This window comes from Stegastes partitus, unplaced genomic scaffold (assembly GCF_000690725.1).
Source record: "Stegastes partitus isolate 25-593 unplaced genomic scaffold, Stegastes_partitus-1.0.2 Scaffold704, whole genome shotgun sequence".
Classification (NCBI taxonomy): domain Eukaryota; kingdom Metazoa; phylum Chordata; class Actinopteri; family Pomacentridae; genus Stegastes; species Stegastes partitus.
The window spans coordinates 252,803-271,320 of NW_007578435.1; the positions used below are offsets into that span (position 1 = coordinate 252,803).

The 18,518-nt window shown below is 40.8% G+C and overlaps 1 protein-coding gene across 1 annotated transcript; it reads left to right on the top strand.

Annotated features, from left to right (window-relative positions):
* Nucleotides 1-2,030: 2,030 nt before the first annotated feature.
* On the top strand, nt 2,031-16,268 carry LOC103363959 (calpain-15-like). The gene is made up of 12 exons (XM_008290943.1): nt 2,031-2,191; nt 6,469-7,483; nt 8,436-8,644; nt 9,046-9,229; nt 10,795-11,018; nt 11,166-11,291; nt 11,739-11,891; nt 12,566-12,727; nt 13,407-13,627; nt 14,200-14,345; nt 14,989-15,167; nt 16,091-16,268. Exons 1-12 carry the CDS (start codon nt 2,031-2,033, stop codon nt 16,266-16,268), a joined length of 2,958 nt encoding a protein of 985 aa, XP_008289165.1.
* The last annotated feature ends 2,250 nt before the right edge of the window (nt 16,269-18,518 follow it).

The following is an 18,518-nucleotide window of genomic DNA, read 5'->3' on the forward strand; positions in this document are numbered from 1 at the left end:
TGTGGTTGCAGCAGCAGCAGCAGCAGCAAACAGCCTCCCTGCAGTCGGTGAGTCCAGCTTCGTCCTCGTGTCCTCTGCTGCAGCATCTCGGCGTCCAGCAGCCGGACTGCAGCTCCTCCAGCTCACCTGAAGTCAACGTGAACTTCAGCATCAGCAGGGAGGCATCTGCAGTGAGGCTCCTGCATGCAACAAAACTGTACCTGGACACTGCTGTTAACTGAGTGTTTTAATGCTTTGAGTGTGATTTTTAGTCATCTAGAGACAAACACAGCAGAAGGAGACTCTGGATTGACATCAGATTTAACAAGAATTAAAACAGTGGATTTCGGTGCAGAGAGCAGAAAACATGAGTGTTGCAGTCGGTGTCTCCTCCTGATGAGCATCTGAAGCTGCCGATGTTATCAGACAGATTTAAAGTCCTTGTTCAAGGACAAAACTGTGAGAGCAGGAAGCAGCTGGAGCCCAACGACAGCAGAACACAGCAGGTCTGCTGCACAGCAAAGTTCCAGTGAAGTCCTGTAGTCTGACCTTAATATACAACAGAACGAAAATCCATCAGAGCAGCATCTTCCAGAACATCACCACTGTGTGTCTGAGTTCTGATAAATGATCAATAATCCTTCAGTCACATGTATCAGATCAATCATCTGTTATGTGCACACAATGTTCCCACAACATTGGCAGTCGTTACCTACAAGTTCTGTTAATGTTTAAAGAAATATTTAAGGAGATTTACCATTTTAAATAAGGTTCCCATGATGTTATAAAGTGAACTTAAATAGAACGTTTCAGCTGCAACTTTGAGAAAATTCTTGGATGATGATAGCAAAGGAAGAACGTTCTCAGAACATTCAAAAGGCGTTTTCAGAATGAGGTATTTTTTTTGTTGTATGTTAACGAAAGCAGAACATTTCGTGCAATGTTTTGAAAATGTTTTCAACACTGACAGCATAAAAATACGTTTCAACATTCTGAAAATGTTTAAAGAACACAACTGACTAACAGTGTTGTCAGCAAACATTTTTGGAATGTCTTTAGAGAACTTTATGTATTTATTGAAAAGTGAATTAAAACAATTTGCTTTGGCTGCAACATTTAGAAAATAACTCGTTGATGATAACAGAGGAAGAACGTTCTCAGATCAGCATTCAAAAGGTGTCTCCAGATGTTATCGAGGCAGTTTTTTTTTTAAACTAAATTGTTCCTGTAATGTTATATATTAATGAAAGTAGAACAGTTTGATGTGAAATTCTGAGGATGTTTCATGATGTTGACATGTTATAAAAGTAAAAAAAAGAAGTGAGAAGAACAGAATGACCTAACAGTGTCATCACTAAACATGTTTAAAAGTTTTCAGAGAACTTTATCCTGCCTTTAAGAAGAACATTCTTAAACAACCAAAAAAAAAACTTCCCTTAAGAAGTTCCCATAAATTTAGCTATGTTTGACCATCGATAATGTTTTGAAGAAAACCTTTTACTCTGATGTTCGAGGGATGTTTGAAGGATGTTTATCACTTCAAATAATGTTTCTACGAGGTAAAGTTGAGTTTTACGCCCATCAGACTAAATGCTAGACAAAAAAAACACTGCCTGCACATCTTCACAAATGCTCCACCCCCTACTATGAAGCATGGAGGTGGCAGCATCATGATGTAAAGCATGGAGGCGGCAGCATCCTGATGTGAAGCATGGAGGTGGCAGCATCATGATGTGAAGAATGGAGGTGGCAGCATCATGATGTGGGGATGTTTCTCAGCAGCAGGCCCTGGAAGGCTTACAAAGTTAGAGGGTAAAATGAATGCAACAAATCCTGGAGGACAACCTGATGCAGTCTACAAGAGAAAAGAACCACAAAGAAATGAAACGACCACAAAAAAAATTACTTACCACAGATTATGTTCCTCTGTAGATTCTGCTCCTGCAGCCTGTGACCTACTCATAACATTCATATTGATCATTTTAGCACCAACAGACTGACGCATTCCTGCCTCCCCTCCCCAGGGTCCGTCCACCTGAGCCAGCGGCATCATGGGAAGCTCCACCTCCTCCCTTGTAGACGAAGCTGAGGGCGAAGCAGCACCGCGAGGCGCCGCCCTGCCTCCATCCCCCGTCATGGGCTGTTTAAGGAGCAGCCAGAGCAGCTTCCTCCCCCGGCAGCTCCCCCGACCGGGCCGGCACCGGGAGAGGAGGTAGGAGGCTGGTTTTGCAGAACACATTACAGCATATCGAGAAAAATGTAAGATGAAAAGAATATACGAATAAGCATCTCCAAAGGTGCATATTAACGTGTATGTGAAGATGCATGTAAGGAAGTTGTAGCTCGGCAGTGGCTGGATTTAAACTTCTTTTCAGACTCTTTTCTGTTAATCTGACGACAACTGAATTTTTTCTCTAAAAGTTGTGACGGCAGTTTCACCAGGTTGGACACAGAACATCATAATAACAGATCAGCAGCCACAAGCAGCAGTACTGCAGCTGTATGAAGGGATTTAGGGAAAGATTTTTCCACATTTTTGCAGCAATATTTTTTCTCAGCTTCAGACAGCAGCATGATCCACATTAATGTGAACCAACAGCTTAAAATTTTAAATGATCCCCAACATTGAGACAGGATGGCTCATGATCCAACAGCAGGTCACACTGTGAACTTTTCTTTCTATTACACTGATTCATAGTTTAGCTTGTTGCTTCCAGCTGTTTATGACTTTTTCCTCTGAGTTATTAACGACCAATTGTAACTTGATTAATTAGATTATTATAAATGATAGTTTTACACAAATGCCAAATTGGAAAAAGGATAAATAGGATCAAATTCCAGACTGTAAAACCAGTGTAACCCAAATCGAGTGAGAACAGTTCTACTACCTGAGGAACCGATTAAATATTTTCGCAGCAGACATGATTGTTTTTTTTTTTCCCATGATGGTTCAAAGAGTCTTTGAGGATTCTGAAAACACCTTTAGAATCGGTGTCAGAGTGTCAAATAAGCTTCTAAAAATCACAGTTTTCATATTTCTTTTTCTGAAAATCCTTGGCACTGAAAGCACGGTGATGCAACTCTTAACCAGGTAATGCAACGCGCCTCATGTCCACAACTGTAGATTTATGAAAAAAGTCTCAGTATTAGACACAAGTGTTCTGAGGTCGATCTACATTTCTGGGATTTACTCTGCAAGTTCATCCAAAAGCTCTTTGTAGCGAGACGCAGGACCATCTTCCTGGTTTGAATTTGTTTTCTTAAAGAACAAGAGCAAGACAATACACAGAATCGAACAGCCAGACAGCAAAAAAATACACAAACAGTTGTTTAGTTTTAATTTTCTCAGCGCAATATTCTGAAAATGTTGTCAGGTGTGAGCCAGAAGACGTCAGCGATTCTCCTGTGAGATGGTTTCTGTTAATTGTCCTCCTCAAACCGACTAATTATGTCAATTTGTTAATAATAATGTGACGTCTGAATGTATAAAAGCTGACTTATGTTCCACAGTTTTCTGGACTCGATTGCGTAGTCGTGAATTTTTCATGAATCGATCAATGTGAATCAAACCTCAGCCTTCCTTATTAATTATTACTGCCCCTCTGTCTGATTTACTGAGAATATGGAGGCTGCTGGAAGACCTTCATCAGGACTCGGGTTACTCGCTGGCAGGAAACCCGAAGTCACCGAGGGAATCCCTGATGGAGGAACTGGTCCAGTCGAGCTTCCAGAGGAAATTCAGAGCTGCAGGAAGCTCTGCTCAGCGTTTGAAGCTGGCAGATCAAAATACCTTCATGGATCGAAAAGCAGAAGAAAATGTGACATCAGGAGACACATGAAAGAACAGAGATTGTCCTGTGATTCAGTCGCTGCCTTTGAACCGTCTGCAGTAAAAATCCTCCACATTTCAGGTTTATTTATCGTGCTGTTGCTCCACAGGTTCAAAATAAATTCACTGTCAAGGACTCTAAATAATAAACTCGAGCTCTTTAGCTCCTTTCAAACCACAGTTACAGGGTGTTTCAAAAAGAACAGACAAAATATTTAAATTGGAAACAAACACACAACATTAATTACTCAAATGTTAATTAAACAACTCAATTAACCAATCAAAAGCTTCCAAAGCCATGACATCATCATCTAGGCTTTCCCAAATAGTTTGAAGGCATAGTAATGTTAGTGTATGTAAACTTCTGAAATAAATTCTCTCTCCTGTTATTCTGGCATTTAGCAAATAGAAATAATTTTGGTAATCCTAACTGACCTAAAACAGGAAAAGTTTAGTCTGATTTAATGTCAGATAACGAGAGAGAGAAAAAGGTTTTATGTCTTTTTATACTGTGTATGTAAACTTCTGGGTTCAACTGTGTTTGTAGATTATAGTCTGCCAATAATTCCTTCAGCTTCAATTTCTGATCTGGACTTTAGTTTCACATGTTAACAAACAGCAGAGAGGCTCATTTTTGTCTAAAAGTACATTTTTAGGATAAATGTATGCTTTAAAAGACTTTTTTTCGGCAGTGGTGACGGCTGCATTATTTTGTTTCAGACTCAGTTCGTGTTTCACCTGTAAACAAACTGCAGACAGGTGTAACTTATCGTGTAAGGTGGTATTTTCTCTGCAGCAGCATGTCAGAGTCAGTGTTTGCTGCAGTAAATCCTGCAGCTTCGGCCCCCACAGATAGAAAATGTGGGACAGATTTCAGTCTGACGTCCCTCCAGAACTTCCTCAGTCAGATAATCTGAGTCGGTTTTACCTCTGAGAGCAGCAGGAACATGAACCTCACATGTACAACAGTGTTTTCTACCGGCTCTAACTCCAGCAGCACACCAGGAATCTGTGCTGCAGCTGCTTCTATCATTTCCATATTCATGCATTTTAATGTTCTCCCTGCAGCCAACACAGCGTTTAGGAACCTGCAACAACTGCTATTCACCGTTTATATTTAGATTTTCCCTCATATTCTCAGGCTGTTTCTGCCTCCTCTTCGTCTCCGGGGATTTTACAGAAACAGAAACCAGAAGTGAGCTGCAGACAGACTCAGATCTGCTTTACATTCACTCATCTCTGTGTTTGTTGTAAGGTCTGAACATCACAGAATAAACTCCTCAGACTGGATCAGAACTCTGAAGGTTTAATTATTGTTCGGTTAAAGAAGGTTCAGCATGAAAATGAGTATTTGCTGTTTAGTTCTGTGATCATAAATCAGGAAAGATATCATCCGTTCAGTAGATGGTAGATATTAAATCAGACCCATGTAAGATAAGAAAAGACTGAGTGATGTTAAGATCAGGACTCTACTGGTTTCTTCCTGGTTTCCATCTTAGTTCTGGAATAGTTTTTTAATTGGTCCCTGACACCACAATTTTGAGATCAAGGCTTTGTTTTGGACTTTTCTAACTGACTTTGGAGTCGTCTTAGACTGGTTTTGGGCTTTGTTTAAAATTGGTTTTGGACTTAGTTTGATACTGATTTTGGAGTCCAGGATGTTGGGCTGCAAGGTGGCTCAGTGGTTAGCACTGTTGCCTCACAGCAAGAAGGTCCCCGGTTTGTGTCCCCGTGTGGACACCCGGGATCTTTCTGCGTGGAGTTTGCATGTTCTCCCCGTGCAGCGTGGGTTCTCTCCGGGTTCTCCGGCTTCCTCCCACACAGTCCAGAAACATGTTGAGGTTAATTGGTGATTCTAAATTGTCCGTAGGTGTGAATGTGAGTGTGCTTGGTTGTCTGTCTCTAAGTGTAGCCCTGTGATAGACTGGTGACCTGTCCAGGGTGTCCCCTGCCTTCACCCTGAGTCAGCTGGGATAGACTCCAGCCCCCCTGCGAGGATTAAGTGGTGTATAGATAATGGATGGATGATGTTGGGATCAGGGGTCTGCTTAGACTGGTCTTGGACCTGGTTTTAGACTTGGTTTTAGTCTGGTTTTAGAGTTGGTTGGTGTTTCCATGATGCTGAGATCAGGGTTCTGTTTTAGACTGGTTTTATACTGGCTTTACACATGATTTTGGACTAATTTTAGTTTGGTGTTTGATTGGTTTTGGATTTGCTTTCTGATGCTATGGTGTTCAGATCTAGCCTTTAAGTTTGGACTGGATGTGTACTTTGTTTTTTGTTTGTTCGTTTGTTTGTTTGTGGGTTGTTGTTTTTTTTTTTTTTACTGGTTTTGGGGTGTTTTTTGACTTGGTACCTTGGACTGGTTTTGGCCTGGTCTTGGATTTGGTTTTAGGCTGTTTTTGGAGACTGGTTTGGGCTGGATTTGAACTGGTTTTGGACTATTTCTACTCTGGTGTCAGACCTTGGTTTAGACTGATGTAGATTTGGTGATTGTTGCCCTGATGTTGAGATCAGGGCTCTGTTTTCTGATCGGTATTACACTAGTTTCAGACTTGCTGATTCCTCCTGATGGTGTTCTGTGAGGGATGAAATTATGTAATTGTCACTGACTGGTGTCAGCTTTGATTCTGAGACGTGTTTTGTGTTTTCTCTGCAGTTTCTCGTCGGGTTCGATGCCCCTGCAGAGGACTCAGTGGGCCTGTGGCTGCTGTACTTTCCTGAATGCCGCCGGCGCTCCCCGATGTTCTATCTGCGAAGCCCCTCGCCGAGCACCCGACGCCCGCTGGATGTGGCCCGGCAGGGAGGATGCTAGCTGGTCCTGCCCTCGTTGCACGCTGGCCAACTCCTCTGGCAGCCTAGCGTGCTCCCTGTGCGGATACACCGGGGCTCCCGAAGCCCAGCCCAGACCTCAGCGCTCCAGCAGCTGCTCGGGGCCCCTGAGGGCCTCATCCTCAGAGCCCTGCAGGAGGCCAGGAGGTAGAACCAGCCAGTCCTGGGACTGTTTGAGGTGCACGCTGCAGAACACTCCTACCTCCATGTCCTGCTCGGCCTGTGGTGGACCTCGCAAGCTGTCACTGCCTCAGATCCCAGCCGAGGCCCTGCTGAGCCCTGAAGTCGCTGATGGAGCTGGAGCTCCGAACCCTGAACCTGCAGCCGGGGGACTGTCCCTATCCATCGCCACCCGAGGAGAGTGTTTACCCGCGGAGGCTTCATATCCCAGCTCAGCCTCCTCGGTGCTCAGCATGCCGCCTCCAGCTCACAATAATCCGGTTCCCTGCAGCCGCAGAGAGGTTCCTCCTCCGGACGTGGGCCAACCACAAAGCATCAGTCCGTCTCCTTCGACGCTCGCCGTCTCTCATCTGTCCACCCAGCCGGAGCTGCTGGCCGGCAGGAGGCTCAGCATACTGAAAGAGGAGATGTCTCCGCTGTCTCCTGCAGCCGATGCCTCACTGTTGTTTCCTCCGGTGAGGACGGAGGAGTGGTCGTGTCCGGCCTGCACCCTCATCAACCAGGTTAAAGCCAAACACTGCCTGGCCTGTCACACGCCTCAGCAGCTCAGAGCGGCAGCTTCTCCGAGGAGGAAGGAGAGCCGCCTGGTGGAGGCGCTGCGACAGAGCGATGAAGGAGAGGCCAAGGAGCTGTGGGAGAACATCGTCAGCTTCTGCAGAGAGGTTCGAGCATTGAAAATAAGAATTCTGAAATGACACCAAAATACCTGCTTGAAGGTTAAAAAGGCATCTTATCTTTAAAAAATGCCCAACATCCAACCTTTTATCAGAGCCAGACTGTAAAACAGAAAGAAATCTCACTTTTTTAAATATTATGATGGTCTTTGAGCTTCTCACCTGTGATGTATTAACCTGATGGTAACTTTACCAAATCTGAGCTCAAAATCATAGTTTTTCATTCAGCCGCCACCAAAAGTCACATGACAAAAATTCTGTGTGGTTTTGTTTTGGCTGAACTACAGGCAGTGTTTCCACACAGCAGAGAGGAGGCAAGTATAAAAGAAGTCAGAAATAAATGCGCTATAAAGACATGCAACATTCCTTTTTTTAGTTGTTGTCTGATTTGTGTCATTCTAACTGTGTCATGGTGACACATAGTTTCCATAGAGGTGGAAAAATGTGTATTGCAGTGAAAAATGAACCCACAGTGAAGAAAAATGTAACAGGAGCAAAAACAGAAACCATTTGTGCTTCAGAGGACTAATGTTGCTTCATTCTGAGCCTCTCTGTGCAGAATGAAGTTCAATGTGTCTTTTTATAAATGCTGGATTATTCTGCCCTGAGTCTTGCCTACAGGGAACAATAGAACTATAATAACCCTGCAGCTAGAACATAAAGCAGCCTGAGAGGACGACTCAGGGGTTAAAACAGACAACTTTTTCAGCTTATTTCAGCTCAGGGCCTATATATTCTATATGTCCTGGCATGATGTCCATTTTAAGCACTTCAGACAAAGGATCGGGCTTCAGTTTCTGTCTTGATGTGGACAATCCAATCAAACCATCTTATAATAATTGAAGAGCAGCAGTTTCAGAAAACTGTCAAACCAACAATCAAACTCACTGAGATAATTGTTTTTCCAATTTTTGATTCTTTTGATTGTGTGTTTTTTCAGAACTCAGTGACGTTTGTGGACGACAGTTTCCCTCCTGGTCCGAAGTCGGTGGGTTTCCCGTTGGATGACAACGTCCAGCACCGAGTCAGGAAGTGGCTTCGACCCAAAGAAATCAGCTGCACTAACTTCAGAGACCGCGGAGTGAAGTGGTCGGTTTTTAGGACGCTGCGACCATCCGACATCCTGCAGGGGCTTCTGGGTAACTGCTGGTGAGCCGACTTTGTACAGGTCTGCACGAGCAACAACAACTCTGATGTAATTCGCTTGTTGAATTCAACTTTTTTCCTGTTGGCCCCTGGAGCCTGCTGTTGGCTCTGGAGTCTAATGATTAATATCTTTACCTATAAATGTCACAGCACCAAGGTGATGACTTTAACTGAGGAAGACACTTCTACTATGAAATGTAGACGGATCAATTACGAAAAAATACTGATAAATGCCGTAAAAAATATTTACTGTGCCTACTACCAGAACAACAAAAACTGTTTGTTTTGAACCAGAATGTAGGTCAACATGATGTGTGTATGGATTTAATGTTCAGGACAGAAGAACAACAGAAGAATCTAAAGTAAAGGCTCCATTAAAAACCACTGAATCCTTTGGAGAACAGGTTCCTGAGCGCGTTGGCGGTTCTGGCTGAGCGGCCCGAGCTGGTGGAGAAGGTGATGGTGACCCGATCGCTGTGCGCTGAAGGAGCCTATCAGGTCCGACTCTGCAAAGACGGTTCGTGGACCACGGTGCTGGTGGACGACATGCTGCCCTGTGACGAGACCGGACACCTGCTGTTCTCTCAGGTACAAATTGGCACAATTAAAGTGACCTCCGACCCGGAGTACAGGTACAGCAGGAGTACGTGGAGAGACCAGCTCATCTTATCTGAGAGGCATTATAAGGCTGAGACTCTGCGCTTCCAGAGTCCAGAATAGAAATCTGTGGGAGAATGTTGTAACTGAAAAGATGGCAGCTGTATTGCTCAGCTGAAATTATTAGATAACTGAAGAGATAAACAGTTGGTAGCGAACAGTACAGAGAGAGAGTTGACACCATTATCGAGAAGCAAGGGTAGAAAGTTGAAGTTATTTGCTAACAGTATGAATAAACAGTTCATATTAGCTAACAATATGGGGAAAAAAAAGTTGAAATAATTAACGATCAGCATGGATAAACTATTTAAGTTATTTGCTTACGGTATGGATTAGCAGTTGAATCTGTTAGCTATCACAATACACACTTTTTTTTGTCATTAGCTACTTGTCAGCTACAAATCTTTGGACGTTTCTAAGTGCTGTTCTCTTTTCTAATTACTACAAGTATTATGTTTTGATAAAATAAGAATGATTAAAGTCTTTAAATTTCACATTTCTAGAGAAGCAAACTAAATTTCAGGTTTACATGTAAAAGTGGATTTTCTTTCCACACAATGGTCTCCATTGTCTGGAAAATATTGGGAAGGTTAAAGATACTAACTGCAAAATCTTACAGATCTGAAATATCACATATTTGTAGCTTATAGTATTTTTTATGATACAGGCCTTAGTTTGAGTAAATGAGCAATTTGTTTCACATGAAAAGAAAATGTAAACATTGGCGTCCACACTGCATCGGGTAGATTAATTTTTTGTTTTTATCTCAAATTTATCTGTTAACTCTTTGGAATGGCTAAGTACTTGAAATTAAGGAGTTTTACATGTCAAACTTCTACTTCAATCTCAAAATGTTCTTCTCCACTGTGAGTCGTTTCTTTTAGTTTCTTAAAAACATACAAACTCTAAGGACAGCAACACTTTCTGCATCAAAACCGAGTGAACTTCAGAACTTTTGTGGCTTTTCGATACAGTAAAAACACTGAAATCTCTCAGTTTTCACTTTTATAAGAGAGCAGCATCCTTGTAAATGGTCTCATAAGCAGTCAGCTAATTTCATTTTTTCTCTAAAATCCAATTATATTAATCAGTTCTCACACTGTGTTTAAGAGCTATTCATATCATATTTCTTCAATAGTTTCCGGCCGCTGCCTTTTCAAAGGTTCTTGCTTCCTGCAGACAGAACTTTAACAAGATATTGATCCTCATTCTGTGTATTTTCCATTTCTTTTGCAACGTATGAAGACATACATTATCTAGAGCACACCAAGATAAATGACTGCATCCATAGTTTCCAATGTGATTATCGTGCAGATGATATTCTATATTTAGTCCCAAAAAGAAGAAAAATCTGTTGTATATTAGTCTTTAGTTCTGTTTTGTAGTGTTCACGTCTTGATGCTCCTCTCCTCATCAGCAGATGTGATTTTAAAGCTGTGCTGCATGAGATAATTCCTTAACTTTAAACCCTCCTAATCCCTTTTCCTCCTCTGCAGGCCCAGCGGAAGCAGCTCTGGGTGGCTCTGATTGAAAAAGCTTTAGCAAAGCTCCACGGTTCCTACTTCGCTCTGCAGGCGGGTCGGGCCATCGAGGGTCTGTCCACGCTGACTGGAGCGCCCTGCGAGTCTCTGGCCCTGCAGGTCAGCACCACCAACCCCAAGGAGGAACCCATCGACACGGACCTCATCTGGGCCAAGATGCTGAGCTCCAAAGAGGCCGGGTGAGGAGAGGATGTTCCCACTACATCTGCTAAGATTACCTAAAAGTTCTAGTAATGTTTAAAGAAAATGTTTTCATCAAATAATGTTCCTATAAAATTAATTAAACATCTACCTGAGTTAATCCCAGCTGTGTTTTGTGCTGCCAGCTTCCTGATGGGGGCGTCCTGTGGAGGAGGGAACATGAAGGTGGACGACAGCGAGTATGAGTCTCTGGGTTTACGTCCACGACATGCGTACTCGGTTCTCGATGTGCGGGATGTAGATGGACACAGGTGAGGATTTACGTCTGATTGTGTTGCTTGAATGGGTAGAAAATGATGCTGATGTGACATGACACTAAACACCAACTCTGTCTTTTATTCATTCATTTAACTTTTATGTAAACTCTGAGACACTGTGGTTTGGAGGCCTCCTTTGCTATGTAGTCGTGCTAGAAAAATCAATAATCAGTGGCTCAAACCCAATAAAAACAGTGATTTGAGCATTTCCGGTATTGCAGACTACAGAAACACAGTGAGTAAAACTGGATTTTCCAAGTTGTCACCAATCAAAATAGTCCTGAAGGGCTCTGACAGCAAAATGTACAGTATCACAGTACAACATGGTGTCATCAGCATAGAGACAGATGTTACAACCACATATAGAGGAGACAATATCGTCAACATAAAGAGTGATAATGTTTTTTAGTTTTTTTAAAAAACACCTGCTGTTTGTTTTAGACTGCTGCAGCTGAGGAACCCGTGGGGTCGGTTCTCCTGGACCGGGGCCTGGGCAGACGACTGGCCGGACTGGCCTCCACACCTGAAGAGGGAGCTCTGTGCCCAGCGAGCCGAAGATGGTCTGTTCTGGATGGACTTCTGGGATTTCATCAGGTACATCAGGAGACTCAAACTACAGCAAACTGTGATTGTTTGTTGTCTAAAATGCTGTTAAGCTTGTTTTCTTGAATTTAATGTAAATGTCAAAAAAGTGAACTTATTTGTATCTGCAGTCTACTTTTGACCACATTACGTTGATTACATCACTGAAAATGCACTAAAATAAATAAATATTCTGATTTAAAAAACATAAAAAGCTGGAAGCAAGGGTGCCAGAAGAAAAACATGTCTATATTTTCATTTTTTCTGCTGCTTTCTATGATTTTAGGAGATATTATCAATAATTTAACATCAGAGGGAACATCTGTAAAATAGTGGTTTTAAAAAATATTTACCATTTTTCAATCCGTAATACACGTTTGCTTGTTTTTTTAAATAACAGCAAATATCTGTTAAATTTTGGCATTTTTTATCTGATTTAAGTACAGTAAAACGATGTAATGTCATTGTCAAATGCACAAGTAGGAACTAACATCTTACCAACTCTTATCTGTGACGTCGTTGTTGTTGACTTGAAACTTAAATATTACTCAAAAATTGGCTAAAACGAGTGAGAAGACTTTTAAAATTGATTTGAAACCTGGGGGACAAGGAACACATGCTGACTCCAGGCTTTTTCAATTTCTGTGAAACAAATATTCAAACTGAGTGTGTGTCTGACCCTGCAGGTACTTTGACTCGGTGGATATCTGTAAGATTCACTCAGACTGGCAGGAGGTCCGAGTTCCGGGTGTTTTCCCCCGAGGAGCCGATGTGCCGGTGTCGGTGGTGTCGATCACGGTGCTGGAGAGGACGGCCCTGGAGCTGGCTTTGTTCCAGCAAGGCAGCAGGTACAATCGGAATGAACTCATTCAACCTTTATTCAAACAGTAAAGTATTCAGGCCTCATTTACTATGTAGATGAGTAAGATAAGCACACATGTAGAAACACAATCAGAAACTTAAATAACACGAAAAAATATTGAAAATCTGTAAAGTAATAAAAACATTGGTTATTGCAAATGAGTTTAAAAAACAAATAAGTCAATTGAGTCAAGAAAAGTAAAATTAGATGTTAGAACCTGAGTTTCCCTAAATCACAGTGAGTCAACCTTTTTTGGGACATTAATGCACAAAACATTGAAAACCTGGATATTAAGACACTAGAACGTTAGCAACCTGGATATTAATAGATCAAAACATCAAAAATCTGGATATTAACAAACCAAAATGCCCAAAACTTGGATATTTACACACCAAAACAACAAAAACCTGGATAATAATGCATTAAAACATCAAACTTCTGGATATTAAGGCACCAAAACACCAAAAATATGGACTTCAATGCTCCAAAATGTTGAAAACCTGGAAATAAGTACAAACTAGTGTATCACAACCATTAGAAAATCATAATATTAATGCACCAAAACATCACAAACCTGGATATTAGAACACCAGAGTGTAAAATAACCTGGATATTAATAAACTCCTTCATTTGTGCACGTGGTAACCTTGTGGTTCTGTGTTCAGGCGCTGGGACACTGCAGACAGCCACCTCTTGGATCTTTGTGTTCTGCTGTTCCGGGTCGCCTACGACAGCACCGGTACTCTGACTCTGGGCCGGCTGCTGGCTCACAGCCGCCGATCGGTCAGGAGGTTCGTGGGCTGCGACGTGATGCTGGAACCTGGAGAATACGCCGTGATGTGCTGCGCTTTCAACCACTGGCACAGCTCGGTCAGCGAGAGCACCGGTACGACCCACAGCAACACCAGGCTTGTTGTTGGTCACGGCTGCATCACTCATGGCTTCATGGTTGTGTCAAGAAGTGCAGAATCTTTTGTTTTTTACAAAACCTTGTTAGTGTAAAGTTTGTTTTTGTTGTTTTTTTGTTGAATTTCTGGATAAAAGTTTCATAAAGACTCCTACAAATTGCCAAACTTGCCAAAATAAATGTATTCGGTTCATCAAAACATTGCAAAAAAATGAATATTTGCAAAACTTTATTTGGGACATTTTGGCACATTCATTTATAAATGTTACCAAACTAAATACAGAGAGACAAAGACAAGATTAAAATGAACATAAAATGAAATGTCATCAAATATACTCATTTGAAATATCAAAATGAAATAAAAGACCAAAGAAATTGGCAAAAAATTCTTAAAAGCTTTTCTAAATTTAAAAGCAAAAACACTGAACAAGATTTTCCACCTTCTCAAACAGCTCCAGCTCCTTCTGTTTGTATTTTTTCTATATTTTTCTGCACGTCTCTGTCCTGACTGTAATAACCAACCTAAGTTAGCAGCTGTTGTGTCTTTCCAGCGGCTGGCGGCAAGTCAGAGACGTCTGGTCACATGCTGGCGGTCTACAGCTCCAGACTGGTGATGGTGGAGCAGGTGACGGCGGCCAACACAACCATCGCCGACGCTGTCATCGAGCTGGCAGAAACCAAAGGGGAGCGGCACGAGGTAACGCTGAGCGATCAAAAAAGAAAAACCTGAATATTAATGCACCAAAACATCAATCATCTGGATGTTAATGCACCAAGACACTAAATGACGTCACACACATGCATGTTGGTCTCACAGTTCTTCTGTTTTAAGCTTTTCCATTTGCCAAATAGACAAAAATTCCATAAAAAGAGGCGGATGTTTGGAAATGTCAGGAAGAAAAAATCCCGTCACTTTTCCCTGAAGCTCAAGTTAACAAATGTAAAGCTTTTATTGTGCCTCATCTGGAGTCAAAAAAAACAAAAGATTTTGAGTTTACTGTCATAGAAAGCTCAGAAACCAGAAAAAAATCCCCAGAATTTAGCTTTCTGCTCAAAAATGAACAATTTCATAACTAACAGTTAAAAACAAACAAAAAACAACAACAATTAATCACTTCTAAAATGACTAATAATTTCATCATTTGATCCTTTTAGCTGCAGTGTTTGGTCAGTTTCTTGGGAAATATGTTGTGAAACATGCTAACAATAAAACAACGATACACTCTGCATCAAGTTCTTCTACTTTGGTTCCTTTCAGTACGTTTTCCTGGTTATATTTCCACGCTCAGACGATGTCAGTGCAGTATTTTCCCCGTAAAGGCTCAGTTTGTCTGTTTCAGGGTCGGGAGGGGATGACCTGCTACTACCTGACCCACGGGTGGGCGGGGCTTATCGTCATGGTGGAGAACCGACACCCTCGACATCACCTGCATGTTTCCTGCGACTGCAGCGACAGTTTCAACGTGGTGTCGACGCGCAGCAGCCTGAAAACCATCGACAGCATCCCTCCTCTGCACAGGTTCACCACAAACCTCAACTCACTACCTGGTTAACCCAGAAAATCAGACACAGAGTCTTGAGTCCTGACCTGCGACATTAGACGTTATTCATTTCAGCATCTAGATCAGACTGAGGTTAGCAAGAAAGACCAGCTCAAGCTTCAGACAGAACATCAGGCAAAAGTCTTTAAGAAATCTACACTGAACTAAAAAACTAGATTTAAAAAGCAGTGGTCGTTTTTAAAAATGCATTCAGCTGATAGAGTAAGTCAGCATTCTTGGAAGAAAAAAAAAATTGGAATAAAGTTCTAAATCTGAACTTTTATGGGGGAAAAAATCTGAATTTCTGAGATTGAAATCGTACATTTTTGTCTTGGAAGAAAAAACTTTGGCAAAAACAGAAAATTATTTCAATTCTAAGAATATTGAATCATAGATTTGCAGGCCAAAACTCAGAGATATTTTCAGGGGAACTCTTTTAACTGCAATCTGGCAGTTTGAACTCTCACTACCTGACATTTTGTGACAAAAAAAACCTTGGAATTTCCAAGATTAAAGTCATAAATGTAATGTATGTGTTATTACTTCATCCTAAATTCAAAAGGAAGAAGTTTACATTTCTTAGACAACTTTTGTGTAAAGAAAAAAACTCAAATATATTATTGACATTAAATCATAAAAGACAACTTGCTTTGAGAACTTAAAAATAGCAGATCCCAGATTAAAGTTGTCAATTTATAAGAAAAAATTAGATAGTTAACTAAGTTGTGTTTTAGAAATTACGAGTAACTAGTCCATGAGCTCTGGTTTTTCTTTCACGCCCTCCATCCACCCCGAGCTCCTCCTGCCAGCCCCAGTTAGCAGCTGATGCTCATTATTGCTCCTATATTCATAATCATCATGACCCTCAGGTGGAGGTGAATAAACCCTCCTCCTCTCTCAGACAGGTGCTGGTGGTTTTATCTCAGCTGGAGGGAAATGCTGGATTCTCCATCACTCACCGACTCGCTCACAGAAAAGCTGTTCAGGCTTCGCTGGGAAACTGGAGTCCATCGAAGGCGACGCACAGTCCGAGTCTGAGCCCCGAGACGGCAGGGCTGCACCAGCCGAGACCACTATGACCACCGACTGGGAGGCCAGAACCAGTCAGAGACACTGGGAGGAAGCTCCTGACTGGTGGGTTTCCTCCAGGCAGCTTCTTTAAAGGACCAGTCCCACAGTTTGAGCTGCTGGTTTATAGAAAACAGGATTGTTTCTCATAAATAACAGACTGTTCCTACAGAAGAGAACAAATATTTAGTCATTTCTTGGGGTCGCAGCTCCTCGATGGCAGAAATAAAATAATCTCACTGATCGATTCAAACATCAGAAGTTAAAATATAATAACCTGCAGCTCTTTGAGGCAGATTTAATCTGTGTGTATGGGACACATGGATTAAATCTAGCTATAGATGTTATTGGAAATTTACATTTTAAACAGTTTTTAGTGGTGGACTACACTGTAGAACTAAATTCCGGAAAGGAAAAAAAAATGGTACAAATCTGGTAGCATGGATACCAAAATCACATTCAAAAACTTTACATTTACAGTAAAACAGGGTTTTCCATCCATCCATCCATTATCTATACACCGCTTAATCCTCACTAGGGTCGTGGGGGGCTGGAGTCTATCCCAGCTGACTCAGGGTGAAGGCAGGAGACACCCTGGACAGGTCACCAGTCTATCACAGGGCTACACTTAGAGACAGACAACCAAGCACACTCACATTCACACCTACGGACAATTTAGAATCACCAATTAACCTCAACATGTTTTTGGACTGTGGGAGGAAGCCGGAGAAGCCGGAGAGAACCCACGCTGCACAGGGAGAACATGCAAACTCCACAGAAAGATCCTGGGTGTCCTCACCTGGACGTAAACCGGTGACCTTCTAGCTGTGAGGCCACAGTGCTAACCACCGTACCACTTAGCAGCCCCAGTCTATTTTCAAAATCTCAATTTCTTTGAAAAAAAGAGAGTTTCCAAGATCAAAACTGTAAATTTGCTAGAAAAACACTTAATTAATGATTTTAATCGAATGTTTACACAACAGTCTGTAATATTTTAAAAGCTTGACTTTTATTTTTTTTTTATTCTGAGTTTCTGATTTTAAAGTCATATTTTAACAGAAAAAAAAAATATTGTCTGAGGTTATCAAGTCAAATATTTGCAAGAACATGATCAGAAATTATCTTTTGTAAGAAGAAACTAAGAATTTGTCAGAATATTATTTTAAATTTACTGGAAAAAATCTAAATCATTCCCTGAGATTATACAGTCATAAATTTATAAGAAAAATACTCACAGTTCCTTGGGAACCGTTATGAAAAATTGCATTACTGCATTCAAGTTGCAAATTTATGAGGGAAAACATGTCAACAGATTGACAGATTTTAATTAAATGTTTACACAACAGATTTCAGTCATTAAACGCTGAGATAAGTTTTCAGTTTCAAAGTACTTTGAAAAAAAAATCTAAATAAACCAAAGTTCACATCAATAAAACTTGTGATATGACAATTTTATTGACTTTCAGTTTTATTTAAATCAAAGCAACAACTTATATTTTACTGTGTTTAAGAAAAACTGTGGAGACCAATATATTTCAGATGTTAAACCTTCGCTGGTCAGCCGCTAAAGTACAAATAAGAAGCTCATGTTCTGTAAGTGATCATTTATCATTTAGAGTTTTTAAAGTTTTCCACACTGAAGTTTTAATATTATTGACTGTTTCTCTCACAGAGCGTCGTCATGGAAACTCTGTGTTTTTTCTGTAGATTATATAGTTTGTGGACAGACACAGTGCTGACGGGCTTAAAAGTCATTTTTTAAAACAAATTCTAATTAATTTCTGTTGTTTTGAACGCAGGGAACTTACACTGTCTGAAGTGCAACACAAGATTAGAATTTAGGATTCACTTCATTGTCCTTTGTGAGTGTTTGTTTCAGCTACACAGAACTTAAACTGCCAACATCCTTCATATAATTTAAAACATTGACTTAAAACGATAAAGGAGTGAAGTTTGACTGTTGATAAGTTTAACAACAACAACAACACAAAATATGTACAAAAAGATGTTAAAAAGAAAAAGAAAAAAAGAAAAAGAAAAGCAGTTAATTGAAGAAATAATTATCACTGATTACATTTTTAAAAAGTCGATAAACAAAAAGAAAGTGTTAAAAGTACAAATAAGTAAAAGAAAATTGAAATGAAAAATCAAATGAATCAATTTAAGAAATAATTATGAATTAAAAATACTGACAAATAAAATAACAATATATTTAAGTTAGCTTTATTTCTATGATATTTCTTTCTTTTTTAAAATACTCT

Bases quoted from the DNA above. Each gene is read 5' to 3' on its own strand.
- LOC103363959 (XM_008290943.1), top strand. From the start codon at position 2,031: ATGGGAAGCTCCACCTCCTCCCTTGTAGACGAAGCTGAGGGCGAAGCA. The intron at 9,230-10,794 runs GTACAAATTGGC...CCTCCTCTGCAG, and splicing joins GACACCTGCTGTTCTCTCAG to GCCCAGCGGAAGCAGCTCTG. The intron at 12,728-13,406 runs GTACAATCGGAA...TTCTGTGTTCAG, and splicing joins TTGTTCCAGCAAGGCAGCAG to GCGCTGGGACACTGCAGACA.